The sequence below is a fragment of the Cladophialophora psammophila genome (assembly GCF_000585535.1).
Source record: "Cladophialophora psammophila CBS 110553 chromosome Unknown aczJe-supercont1.5, whole genome shotgun sequence".
NCBI classification, from domain to species: Eukaryota; Fungi; Ascomycota; class Eurotiomycetes; order Chaetothyriales; family Herpotrichiellaceae; genus Cladophialophora; species Cladophialophora psammophila.
In genome coordinates, this window is record NW_006912926.1 from 1,315,013 (window position 1) to 1,328,591 (window position 13,579).

At 54.4% G+C, this 13,579-nt stretch overlaps 3 protein-coding genes across 3 annotated transcripts; 1 reads left to right on the top strand and 2 right to left on the bottom strand.

Annotated features, from left to right (window-relative positions):
- Positions 1–3,394: 3,394 nt before the first annotated feature.
- Positions 3,395–5,713, top strand: A1O5_04117 (uncharacterized protein; the record flags this gene model as incomplete). The annotated part of the gene is made up of 1 exon (XM_007744725.1): positions 3,395–5,713. The coding sequence occupies one exon, from the start codon at positions 3,395–3,397 to the stop codon at positions 5,711–5,713; it is 2,319 nt and encodes a 772-aa protein (XP_007742915.1).
- A 945-nt stretch (positions 5,714–6,658) lies between these two features.
- A1O5_04118 (uncharacterized protein) lies at positions 6,659–8,565 on the bottom strand (the record flags this gene model as incomplete). The annotated part of the gene is made up of 2 exons (XM_007744726.1): positions 6,659–8,110; positions 8,209–8,565. 2 exons carry the CDS (start codon positions 8,563–8,565, stop codon positions 6,659–6,661), a joined length of 1,809 nt encoding a protein of 602 aa, XP_007742916.1.
- A 1,921-nt stretch (positions 8,566–10,486) lies between these two features.
- Positions 10,487–11,905, bottom strand: A1O5_04119 (uncharacterized protein; the record flags this gene model as incomplete). Its single annotated transcript, XM_007744727.1, has 1 exon — positions 10,487–11,905. The coding sequence occupies one exon, from the start codon at positions 11,903–11,905 to the stop codon at positions 10,487–10,489; it is 1,419 nt and encodes a 472-aa protein (XP_007742917.1).
- Between the last annotated feature and the right edge of the window lie 1,674 nt (positions 11,906–13,579).

Genomic DNA, 13,579 nt, shown 5'->3' on the forward strand with positions numbered 1-13,579 from the left:
GCCGATTGGGCGGCAGGCGTATTTGACTTGTTTTGAGAGACCTGGATTAGGACCATTCCTGTCATTCCCGTAAATGAACTCGATTATATGCGATCTTAGCCACAAACCGCAATGATCATGGTCCATCCATCCCAACGCCACACCAGGACTAAAATTTCGTCAAGATCACAACGATTGATACTGACATCCAGCACAGGACCCATTACTGAACTAACTCTGTCGGCTCGTCACATGCCGCGCCGCAGCAGTACAAAATAGAGTGCTTCTTCTCCAGGTTGCTGAAGGGGTTTGTGCTTAATATTGACTACCTCTCACCATTTGTCCACCACTCTTCGTCTCAGACTGCTCAGCGATAGGCTCGAGGATTGCGCTCTATTTGAGTACGGCCCTATGCATCTTATCACGCGACATTTTCCCTTTCACCGTCAATGGATATGACCGACTCGGTTGTCAACAACTTTCCTTGAACCAGGGCATTGGCCAAGAAGCACGAGTACAAGAAGAAAGGAACATCGATAACGCCGGTGTGGCATGGAGAGTGCAGCTTAGCTTAGCATGCGACGGACGAAGAGCAGAGACACCAATCGCGGGATCTGTGCTGGGCAACGAATCAAATCTGGGATCGCCATCGACCCAGGATCGGAGACTTCAGCCTTTGTGGCGCAAGGCAACGAGATGGATCTCAGGCGCGACAACCGAGACAGAGTCAGAGGTCCGAGAACAGGACGGTATGATCGGACGAGCTGTGACCATGGACGCAGACCTCCCTTCCATACCGGAGACATTACGTGCCTGACACCACGACATAGTAGGCTGGACGACACGCGACTACTGCAACCACACCCTCATCGTCAGCAGCGCGGACAATCGAGAGTTCGGAGGAAGCGGCACAAGCAACAGAAAACAGCTGATTTGGTGATCGACATGATTATAATGATGACGATGATACAGGACCAGGTACGTTGTGTATGAGTGAATATGCAAAATGCTGTGCTTTGTGAGATTGTCAGCGTCCCAGGCCTCGATCCTGTACCAATAGGAGGGCAGATATATTTACTCTGGGGGGGGGGGGGTGGGGGTTGGTCCAACCCAATGCGTGCCATCCCGTGCACGTTCCCCCAAGTTCCCGCAGACCCCCTGGTGCCCCTAGTTTTGTCAGCGTGCAGACGCTGGACATGTCATGCAACCCACAGCAGCAGCCACGAGCAGTGGATGGTGGACCGAAGGCAAAAACAGGAGAGGCAGGAGGCAGAAGGAAGCAGAAGCAGAGGCGGAGGCGGAGGCAGCAGGACCAGCAGCTTAGACAAATGTCCAAGATCAAATACTGGACTGCGATCCCAAGGAAGCGATCTATCAGCTGTATTAAGTATCAGAACACTGTGTTTCCGACACGAGGATGTGGCCTTCGCCGCGTACCGCGTACCGCCATCAAACCGTAAACCGCATACCGCATTGCCCACCGCCTCCTCTCAAACGACAGGGACCCTGGCCACGACCTTGCCAGGGCCCAGAACCCTTGGTGAGGAAGCGACGTCATTGGCAAGATAGACTTTGAATGGGTTGGGCAGGTGGCCTCTGGCTAACGAGGAGGCGCATCCACACGCCGGCACGCCCCCTTGGAGCCTTGGACGCCAAACGATCATGACCGTCTTCGAGCAGTCATCAGGGCCCAGGATAGGGCAGGCTGGGCTGGATAGGCAGGGTAGGCCGCCTGCCGCCTGCAGCTGAGCCCTTTTTGATCTGGATCCCTGTTTTGGGTGCATGAGCCGACCTCTCGAAAGGGCTTGTGTGTGAGTGGTCCGAGGGGCTCCTGGGCACTTGCAGCCCGACTCTTTGTTTGGAGGGAAGCGGGTCGAGCATGGGTACCTACTTGTACTAAGTACTTACTTACAGTAGGTAGGGCCCTAGCAGGCCCCAGGTTGGCTCTCTTGGCTCTCCTAGGTACCACTGCTGGCACCTATTAGGTGAGTACCCAGTACTTAAGCTCCTTCCAGGGCTGCTGGTTCCTTGCTGGGTCCCTTGCTTGCTGCTTGCTTGCTGCTTGCTTGCTGCTTGCTTGCCGCTTGCTTTCCTGCCTGAAGCTTGCCCCGGAAAGCGGTCGGCGCGGTGTTCTGGGCTTCCCAGCTCCAGCTCCAGCTCCAGCTCCCCCTCCCACCCTGGCCCCTAGCCTCTTAGTTACTGGTAGGCGTTGTTGTACCGAGTACCCTGCGCAGGCCCTGCGCCAGATGATAGATCCACCCCCCTCCCCCAATCCACTCCAAACTCGTTGGCGACACCGCATCCACCCTCCACCGTCCACCATCCATCATCCATCATCTGTCATCCACCATCCACCATCCACCACCATCACATTTCGCATGATTCAATTCTTTCCACCTCATCACCCTCCCTCTTCATCCTTCCATCCTCGTCCTTGTTCTCATCCTCCATCTCCATATCCACCCTCAGGGCAAATGATGCACCATCCTCCACACTGTTGCCTTTCCGCATCCGCCATCTAACCAAACCATCGTGCTATGCTAGGGCTTGCCATAGCCGCAATAGGCGTCATCTTCATGCATCGCTAAACGTCTTGTTCCTTGCTCTCCAACTCCAGTCGCGCCAGTATCCACTTCGAATTCTGCGCAGCCTCCGCATCATTATTTGCTGCACCAGCGTCTGCTCCCTGCTGATCATCACCACCATCTCGCATTCCTCCATCCTTCACCTCTACCACGACTTCACCATCCGGCCACCATGGCAATGCCAGGCCATTCACCCGCGTTTAACGGACCGTCGAGTCCTCCGCGTTCTTTCACCGGTATGCCTTCACTTCTCATGGATCCATCTCTCCTGCAATAATGAGGGTGCGCTGAGGTCTGAGTGATCATGCGACGACCTGTTCCTCCATGCTATGCTTTCGCACTACCACACTTCACTGCTTTCCACATCCCCTTTCTGATCTGATTGTCTAGGCTACTCTGAACCTCAGCAGCCTCCGACAATGTACGGCCTCCCTCGCACAATGTTACCGCCATCTCCACAACATTTCCCTCCTCCCCGATTTTCTCAACCGCCTTTACCAGCGAACTCGGCTGCGATGGCTGCGAATACCGGAGCGCCACTTCCGCACAAGAGACCAGGAAGTAGCATGTCAATTTCGTCCATGTTGGGCTCTGAACCAGAAAAGCCGGCTCATGATCAGTATCACAACCATAACCAGCCCTCCAGACCGCTTTCGGGGCAGCTCTCACATCCAGGACCATCCATGTCACTGGGTGCAGTCATGTCACCGCCCCAATACCCGACTAAACAGAGCACGAGTGACTATTCGTATAAGCCAAGATCAAAAACACCTGACAGAATGGCCGGAACAGCACTGGGGGGAAGACCCCATCGTTCAAGTTCGGGAACCATGACCCAGCGACCTGGGCCATTCTACGAACCTCCTCCGCGCTCAGGACCAAGCCAACCGAACATGAATCCTTTTCCCGAACCAAAATATACTCCCCCTTTTGGTCCTGCAGTAATGCCCAAGGATGAATTTGACGATCGCGCCCGTCGCACTAGTCTAGGTGGCATTCTGCAGCGACCGGAAAGTCAGCCTCCGCCGACCAACATCTCGCCGCCATTCCCGCCCACGTCGCATCCACCAGCTCGACCAGAGAGTATACCTCCCTCCTTTCCACCGATCGATCGCCCCGGGGGACAACCAATGAGCGGCCACGATCCTCCACGTTCAACCGGGCTGACCGGGCCCTATGACACTCGGCCACCCGGCTTGTCAACTTTATCTCGTCTTCCACCGACGGGGCCTCCATCGCAACCAGTGTCTGTTCAGCACGAACGGCCTTCCACCCAATCTCTCTTTCCAGAAATAAGACGCCCTCACGTGAACGGCGGCGAGGGTCGACTGGCAGGGATACTAAATCAACAAGGGGAGCCAATATACGGTGCGCCAAACATGATGCGACAAGACTCGGTTCAGTCGCAAAGCGATCGATCGGTCCTTGGCGACCGCTTGCGTACTAACCGAGCCTACTCCCCCTTTGCAGGGTCGGTGGCATCGGGGCCTTTGGATGAACAAGTCCGCAAAGGCAGCGAAGAATTATCGCAACACAGAGCTATTCTCGGCTTGGCAAATGAATCAAAACGCGGAAGATATTCACCTGTACCTCAAGCAGTGCAGGGCGCCCAAGCCCAGACTCCAGTACCAGATGCTGGTATCAAAAGTGAGCACGGTCGAGTTTTTGCTGGTATCGGGAGTGGGCTGGGTTCTACTTCTTCTGGACTAACTCCCGCACCCCAGAATTTACCCGCGAGCCCGTTCAAGCGGGACGAGGGTGGTGCTCGCCTGAGTGAAGAGAATCTGATGAAGATGTCCCGAAGTACATCGGGAATTAGCAAACGCAATCGCAAGGCTCTGGACGAAGAGGTTAGAGCCGAGAGCGACGTGGGTGAGGTAAAGAAGCCGGGTCCAGGGCGAGGCAAAAGAAGCAAGTACTCACATTCCTACAAATTGGAGCTTGAAGACACTACCGCTCCGGCACCGCGGAAGAACGGGCCCTTTCCCACATCAAACCCTATTCGACGAACAGCCACTCCAACATCCAATCCTGTGCAACTTTCTCAAAACCCACAGACTCAGCGACCGTCTTCGGCAGTAGGACGATCTTCTACTTTCAAACCCAAGAAGGTTATAAGAATATCTTCGGTCGTAGCGCAAGCTCGACGAAACCCACGCCGTCATCTCGGATTCTTCAAATACGAACCTGTGGTAGGTGTGCCCGACTACAGCCGGCCGCAGCCGCAGAAGTTCGACGTCTCCATCCGACCAAATCTACTGCCTTCCTTCAAGGACCCGGATCAGATCAACTGCACTTATACAGTCAAGGTATCCAGTATGTGGCTCCAGCGGAAAGAGAGAAATCTCATCGGCGCTGAACAATACCTATGGGGATCAGGTATCTACACGGATGATTCCGATCCTGTAGCAGCTGCGATGCATTCTGGATTCATTGAGTCTGCCCACATTGAAGACACTCTCCTGAATAGGCTGATTGACGAGCAAAATCCCAGAATTGAAGGTCTATCGGCGCCGGAAACGCCAGCCGCCGTGCCAGAGGGGAAGGATCTGCACATCACTCTGGTTGTACTTCCTCAATTGGAAAGTTACGCTGACAGCGTTCGCTTTGGGATCAAGAGTCGCAGTTGGCCTGGGCTTATTGGGGAGTCTTCCACAGAACACCAGGCGGCCCATGACGGTGTGAGTTTTATGGTGTTGAAGACACAATTCATCGATGACGGCGTGATGAACCGGCGCCTAGGGCGGACAGGCGAGGAGAAACGCAAGAGATTGCGAGAGGAATTGGCCGATCGCCAGCGTGGGCTCGAGCTGATGAAGGAAAAGATCGCTCTAGCGCAAGCAAGGGAGAAAGAGAGATTGGCAAAATTGAGCCGCCGTAGAAAAGAGCCGCAGCTCAGCGGTGGGAATTCGATTCGGAGGACAGATGAGAGGATCTGGGGGCCCAATGCCCACCCTGATCGTTTACATGAGGTCGTACAAGAAAAGGAGAACCATGCCCCTATCAAAAACAACGCGGGACAGCCACCAGAGAACGGGGCCAACGGAGACCAGGGGACCGCTACGGAGGAGATGATGAAGCTTGACGGGGTGGGACAGAGTCCCGACTCATGGATCAAGCAGCTCAACGACGTCGCCGCCACTGCTTAGGACGCTAGTGGACAGCGTCGATACCAACAGCTGGGCTACGGATCTTCTTACAACCCAGGCATGGCTACCACTGCTTTGTATGTTAGTGGAAGGCGTACCGAGCAGCACGATCATCGATCTCTCGTCGCTGCAGATGTCGCGATACCGTCGATTGAACATGACAGTTTCCGTCGCGTCAAACAAGAGGAAGCCGATCCCGGTCGCCCACCGCGCATCAAACAGGAACTTGAGGACGATTACGAGGGCGACAATTGGCTGGATGCTGATGAAGACGTTCTTCATGCTCGGCTTCGCAGGCGGGGCCTGAAACTGGACGATATCCCACTGTTCTGATTTTGGGGGGGGGGGGCATGATTGCCCCTTGCAAGAAGTTTTTCTCGGCTCTCCAATTAGATTTCCTGCATCAGCTTGGGCATGACACGAGCTTTGTGTGCGACTAAGCGTGTGCTGTTCCTACATTATTCTCCCAAAGGCCTGGATGAGAAGCAACACGATTACGATTTGGCTATGAGCATATACCATGGAAAAGATAAACCATTTGAATTCGAAATTGATGTCGGATGTCGGACTGAAGGGGGAGCTGGCAAGCTGGGTATTCTTGTTCTTGACTTTTAGCGAGGAGTGAGGAGCCATGCAGGGCACGCAACGGCCGAACAAGAGATACTTGCAAATTAAAAGGGCTGTTGGTTAGCTACCTAGCTATGTGGTTAGTTGATGTATGCATAGAGAATGACGAACGATTGATTACTCCCTGCGTGCCTCGTATACAACACACGGCCTAGGCCAATGGCATGGATGATATCATGGACAGGGGCTCTTTCGCCTGTGATAGACTGGCTCATTTCTATACGTCTCTAGCTTGCTAGGTAAATACGGAGCATTATCTTATGTGTGTCCTCACCGGTGGCCACCGTCGATCTCATCTCCCCTTTATCCCCTTGGGCCTCACGCGACATGCCTCTCCCTCTCCCTCTCCCTCTCCCTCTCCCTCTCCCTCTCCCTCGTGGTGTTCTTCTGTCCTCCACCACCGCCAAACAAATCCCTCCAAAACTGCTTAAAGCCGTAACTCTTCTCCCCGCTCTCGTCGCGGATCGTGCCCTCGTGGCCCGTCCACTCGTCCGCGCCGAGCCTCTCCAACACGCCCCCGCCACTGCCGTCCGTGTTGCGTGGGCGGGAGATCTGGACGCGGATCTTGACTGGGCGCGTGCTGCGCTCGCGGATCTCGTCTGCCAGCTGCGGCGCCACGTCCGCGAAGCACCGCCTCAGCTCGCGCTCGAGCGTGTAGTACGGCTTCTGCGCTATCTTGGGCGCCATCAGGTTGTATGAGCGGGTCAGGGCGTTCAGGTTCGCGATCGCCAGGGTGTGGTATGCCAGTTCGGCTTTTTCCCATGCTTCGTCGCGGAAGGGGTGGGGCATTGGGAGGACGGGTGAGGTGGATGGTGATGAGGGTGGGGACGACGATGGGGGTGTAGATGATGTGGCATTTGTACTCGTAGGAGCTGACGGAGGAGCATCCGTGGTCGAGGAGCCCGAGACCGGAGCACTCTCGGCGGGTTGCTCGGTGACTTTGATCTCGACCTCCTCTTGCAGCTGCGTTGGCTCGGCGGGCTCAGCGGCCACTCCAGCGGCGATCCTTTCCTCGACACTCACCGTCATCAAACTGCCATCGCTCGCAATGCTGCTCAGATTCTCCACCCTCCTGGCCGGCCGAGGATTCACTCTCTCCTCTGCCAGCGCATATCCCTTGGCCGTTCGCACCTGGTCGTCCACGGTCCCACCCCGACTGGAAATCACCCTCGCGGCGTGCCTGCGCCAGTCGTTGCGCAAGCGGCTCCGGAACGTCGCCACGGCCTTGACCAGCTCCTGCTGCTTCTCGATCCAAGGCGGGACGATCTCCTGCTTCTGGATGATCTTGTTCATAAAGTATTCGGTCGTGTCTAAAAAGGGTGAGTTGGCGTTGTAGTCCCTCTCCACGTTGATGCCCTTGCCACGGCTGATGTTTTTGAACTGGCCCCGGGCGATGGCGTCTTCGATCCGCTCGTTCGCCAGGCTCGTCAGTCCCGTTATGCTCGTAGGCATTGGCCGGGGCCCAGGTGAGAAGCGGTCTTTGAGCTCCTTGCGCCATTTCTCGCGCTCTTGGTCCGTCATGTCACTTTGCTGGCTGATTGCGTAGATCGAGGTCTTGTCCCGTGCGCTGGCAAGCCGGTCAGCCGCCGAGATATTCTTCTTGGGTGCAGGACGCAGGTTGGCTTTTGGAGGGATCGACGGCGCCCGGGAGGGAGGGCGTAGTTTCCTGTGGCTGTCGTCCAGCATGCGTAGCACCGAGTCCTGGAGCGCTTCGGTGCCTCTCCAGGGCTCTGCGCCCGCGATGTCGCGCGTGCCCTTGCCTGCGGCGTTCTGTCAAGTGCACATATCTATTAGTCCGATTGTTCTGCTGCTGCTGCTGCTGCTGCTATTGCCACGACAGGGCGGAAACTTATGGAGGGGGTTCGCACAGGCATGTTGACTTGGCTCGCGGCCCGTTGATTCTGCGCCGCAAAGCTCGTCTGCGCAATCCTTCCTTCCAATTGCTGCTTCAACTCTTCTGAAAAGCCGGCATCTTGCATCAGCCTGCGATCACTCTTGCTGCCCGTGTCGATCGTCTCCTCCGCCATCTCAGCCAGTCTGCGGGACATGGCCCCCTGATGCTGTTCAGCATCCTGATCGGCGGCGCATTTCGTAGCGTGCGAGCTCTCGGACTGTTGATCTGCAGGCGCACCGTCCGGTCGGGTTGCGGCAGTGCTGAAAGGGTGGCTGCGGCGCCGGCGAGGGATCGGGCGGGCACTGTATTCGAGCGAGGGACCCCGCGGCATCTGGGCCCGGAGACAGCGCGCACATGTCCAGAGCTGAGAGCTGGAACTGCTCATTTTGCATGTGATGAAAAAGGAAGAAGAAGAAGAAGAAGACAAGATCTATAACAACAGCAAGGAAAGAAAGGAAGGAAGGAAGGAAGATGAGAAGAAAGTGGTAGACGTCAAGATGCGATTCAAGAGACGAGGTTCGCCGCCAGCTCTTCTCCGCACATTCCGTCCAATCGATACGTCCAACAACGCGTGCTTCTATCGAGGGCCATGTATGCATTTTTATATCATAGTAGCATATCACCGTAGAACACGGGTACCACAATCCCCAACATCTCCCCCCTGCATCTCAGAAAATTACACCTATATCAGCCTCGGAGGTTCTGTCCTTGTCCGGTTGGACTCACTTGCCCAGTCAATTACATGGCCGTCTGATAGATAGATCGACGGGAGCAGGGCTTGATGGATTAAAAAAGCTCATCCGAAAGCTCCTCCACCGAGGAAGCGGTCGAGATCGTATCGTAGTCCATCCTCTCGCCCTTTTTTATTCTTTGATGACTCGATTCCGATTCCAGTTCCAGGCTCAGCCTCTCACGCCTCGTTTGAAGTGGGGGGCTCCTTTCATCCCACAACCACTTATGCGCTGCCGAGAGATATGGATACGGCGACGCCTTGTTGATCCCCCTCCCTCCCGGAATTGTTGCGCTATCTCTTCCGTCTGGATGATCGCCATCGGAGGTAAAGGTGGTAGAAGAGACAGTGGGAGCAGACGAGGAGGAAGCCTGCGCGGAGGTGGAGGAGTAGGAGGGATCGGGGGAGGAGTATATGGTCTCGTGACGGCAAAGCGCTAGACAGATCCCCCCAGCGAGGAACAATAATAAAAAGATTATCGCAAAGATGGAGTCCCATGGTTTAAGTAGGGTGAGCTCGTCGTGCTGGTCGGCGTAGTCCTTGCCGTATATCCATGGCCTGCTGGTCGTCAGAGCAAGTTGCTGCCCAGGAAGGTTAGAAAAGGAGGCGATGGTAGGACTCTGGTGGCTTTCGAGACCGATCTGGGCCTGAGAAGGGTCGTTGTGCAGGAGACTGCTGGACTCGAGGTACTTGTATCCCGGGACATTGCGCGAGTTGAGATGAAGATTGAGATTTGTAGGCGTCTGGCTCGGAGGGGGAAAACTAGACGCCCTACGAGGCGTGTTCTGTTGAACAGGGACAACGAGGTAGTGTGGACCTGAGTTGTCATTTGATGGGAGAGAGTAGTCTGATGAAATGACATAGGGGGATCTGTGGCTGAGGGGCGACATGTCTCTGGAGTTGGGAGACTTGGGCGAGAGTGAACGACGATTGTGTAGAAAACCCTGAAAGGCGAGGGCTGTGGCCAGAGAACTGTTGATGTTTGAATGTCGAGCTAATTTTCGGAGTAGAAGCCAGTTAATCGTGCAAACAGAGCCGGTCCTGGGGACGTAATGCAGCCCAGGGGTCCTTGGAAATGCTGTCTTTTCTGTCAAAATGTAAGACTGACAGAATGGGTTGCGAACGAGATGTGCAACTTCGAGAGATGAAGGAAGTAGCAACCAGGTGCATGGCAAAGGACATGGTCCTTTATACTTGCATGCATGTCTGTATAAGGACAATGTGGACACGACCAGGAAAATGTGTCGATGATAGTTTGGGGCAGGCAAGAATTCTGGAGACGTTCCAGACATAAAGGCGGGATCGTCTGAAACATTGCCTGGTACTAGCATTTGAACCGACGGTCCAGTTGAATCTTTTGCTGCCATGCCTGGCAAGCTCTCGCGATCAGCCTTGCGAGACTTTCTCAGGGCCTCTGAATGTGGCCCCTTAGGTCTATTTCCACTAGGCCTTGGGGAAGGCAGATAGACCAAATGCGTCGAGGGCTGTAAACCCATCGTGGCTGCTCGCTGCTGGCCCTCTCTCACCAAGACTGACTGGTCCTCCGCCGCTGCAGAATCTGCCCATCTGGTATGTCCAACGCATCTAGCAGATCCGGATTAGTCTTGAAGTCTGGGCTGTTAATGACATCCTGCGCCTTTGACATATTCCTCTCGATGATGATTCCAGGCACTTCGCCGTCATATACCGCATACTCGCGGACACCGGTCAGGTTATTCCCCGGGCTGCCCAAGACCTTGGCGAGATATCTCATGAGGGATGTAAGTGCTCGGCGCTTGGTTTCCTCGTTGCAATCTTTGGTGTTTTCTAAAGTGGTGGATATGATAGCGGGCATATAGTACGGCAAGACTGCTGTCTCATTCACATTGCCGTCGACATTAAGTCCTGCCACAAGTTGTTCCTTGTTCCGCTTATCTAGGGCGTTGAACGCTTTAGAGAATAGTTCTGCTTGTTCTTTGTCTGTAGTCCGGCCCATGGTCAACAACCGGAGAAGTGCCCGGTCTTCTCGATCGCTAACGCTGAGTCTGCGAAATCCCTTGATGTAAAGCATATTTCCGCGTTTTGTGAGAACCTTATCGTACCCCTGCCGAGGGTTGGATTTTCCAGCGATTATATCGAGAGAGACCTCGTGCACAGTTTTGAAGGCTTGAAAGACGGGTTCGATAAAGTTCTTGGAGCCACGAGGGTCGAGATGACCTAGCGCACCTGCGACGTCGAGGATTTGCTCCATGAATTTGAGTTCGAATGCGTGTTCATGGCCTCGCATGGCTAGAAGTCCTTCCAGATTCACAGGCACACTTTCGGCTTGGGCTAGTTGCCCTGCATTCAGCTCCGATCCGAGTTCCAGGCCCAGCATTACTTCCTGTCTTTTCTCCAGGGTGAGATAGTGTAGAGCGGGGATCATTCCAACTTTAGCTGCTGCCAGCAGTACGGAATCATGATTCTGATCCTCTAAGCGAAGGTGAGTTTGGAAGTAATAGTCTTCTTCCAGGTTGGTGTCTTTTCCCAGGTCATTAATGACCATCGACACCACCAGGGCAAAAAGGTCGTCCGAGTCCTCAAGCCCTCTTTCAAAGAGGTCACGCAGCCACTCAAACGATTCCTCTGTTAAGCGCGATTCGGGAGGTTGAGGCCCAGTGAAGCGCTCATAGTCACGATTGTGAATCCATCGAAGGGCAAGGACACCCACGAGCGTTCGGTTGACTTCGTCATAGTTGCCCCCATATAGTATTTGCGAGGGGCTCAAACCATCGACCGTTCCGTTTGCGGTGGCGCGTTGCTGTTCCGTGCCCTCGACGGCTCTCACGCACTTCAGTCGTTCAAGTTCTGGGGAGAAAGCGTCTTTGATTTGGTGCAGAAATGTAGTTTCGTCCAAGGAATAAAACTTCCCGGTACGGATGGTCTCTTGGAGAGAACACATCGGCTGAAATTCGGCCGTCATCTGGGTTGCCGCACAAGTCTCGAAAGATGAAGATACTCTCTATCGCCACCAAAACTTGCGATTAATGGCATGATCAAGTGCGATCTGGTTTGCTGACGGGGGCCACAGTGGTGACTCCCACGTAAAGTCAGATCGAGGAGACAGTCACCGGTTTTTCTTGAATTGCGCACGAAGAGTGAGAGCTGCCATTAGGATGTGGCTGTGCAGTTTGCAATTTCGTCCTCCTTTTCCCCCGATCTAGGGGCCGGCGCAAACCGTCTGAGGATGGTAATTTTGCTATTGGGAGAGCTTGGGAAAAGCCAAAGAGGATGGGCAGCCAGAGCAGAGAACGGAATGCATTATCTACGATTGGGAGGAGAAAATGTAGTGAGGCTGAATATCTTCTCTGGCAGAAGCAAGGCGTAGTTGGTTGAGCACTTCGAGGCACGGAGTGGGCGAAGCAACCTGGAAAACATGGACTAATACAAGGTAGAGCAAATGACTGGTCAAAAGCGCCAGCAATGCCCCACTACGCTGATTGGCCAGACTGACGACGCCGCTTTTATTATCTTGGCATTGGACGACTCCCATTGACCTGCGACGAGAACTGCGATGAGACCAGCTGCTACAGAGTCAGACCAAGTGTCGAACTGTCCACAGCAATCGCCAAATGATACAAACCACCAGCGAACACAGCTCATATTGGCACATGCACAGTCACCCCCTTCCTGTTTTGCTCTCTCGACAAAAGGTCCTTATGTCCCGCCGATGCCCTTCAGCCCAACCTGTTAGCCTTGACTAGCAACATGGGGACCGACAAAGGATGAGGCTTGGAAAAGGCGGGGCTCAGGCTGCCTTGATCTAGCAAAGGAGCAAGAGAAATACCACACACTATGAGTCAAGATGCGTGTCCTGTGGATGCATCCAGCTCAGCCTTGGTAGACCACGATCGGATGAAACCTCTCAGATGTCAAGCTAGAGCATAGAGCCAACCACGTCCCATGCTGCTGCGAAGACTTGTTATCTGAGAGCCCTATCCTCCCGAATAGCACGCGGACATGGTGCCTGGGGAGATGGTCGCAGGCCTGCCCCAATATCTACCTTTACTATGATACTACCCTCTACCTTGATAGCTTCTGGAAATGGCACAGGGACACACCCCGCTGTCACCGCCAAATATCCCTGTTGAAATCTGGCTGCATGCCATGTGCACACGTACACCATGCAAAACTCTTGTGAGTGGCGTCCTTTAATGATGCAGCGGCAGGTTAGTACCGTTTGGACTGGCGTCAGCCCAGAGCTCAAGCTTCTCACTTTACAGCTATCTACTTCACGACTATTCACTTCACGATCTACCCCGGAATTTCCCCAGCTTTTCCCTTCACCACTATTCACTTCATCACTGTCTACTTCCCTGTCTACTCCGGATTGTATGTTCCTCGGCTTTGCACGCCGCGACTTTCCACTTCACGGCTTCCGCTTCGCCGGCGTGCCGCGATTGTGAGTGACACATTTGCATATGCGTGAACATTGATCACACGGTCGAGATCACGCGGTCGATCTTTGGCCATTTCTATAAATGCCCTACCCACCCTTCCTTTCTTCTGCTACTTCAACATTCCGTCGCGACCTATACATATCATTTCGCAGCCTGTTCGAAGCTTCTAGCTTACGACTAGGTACGATGGCGAGCTC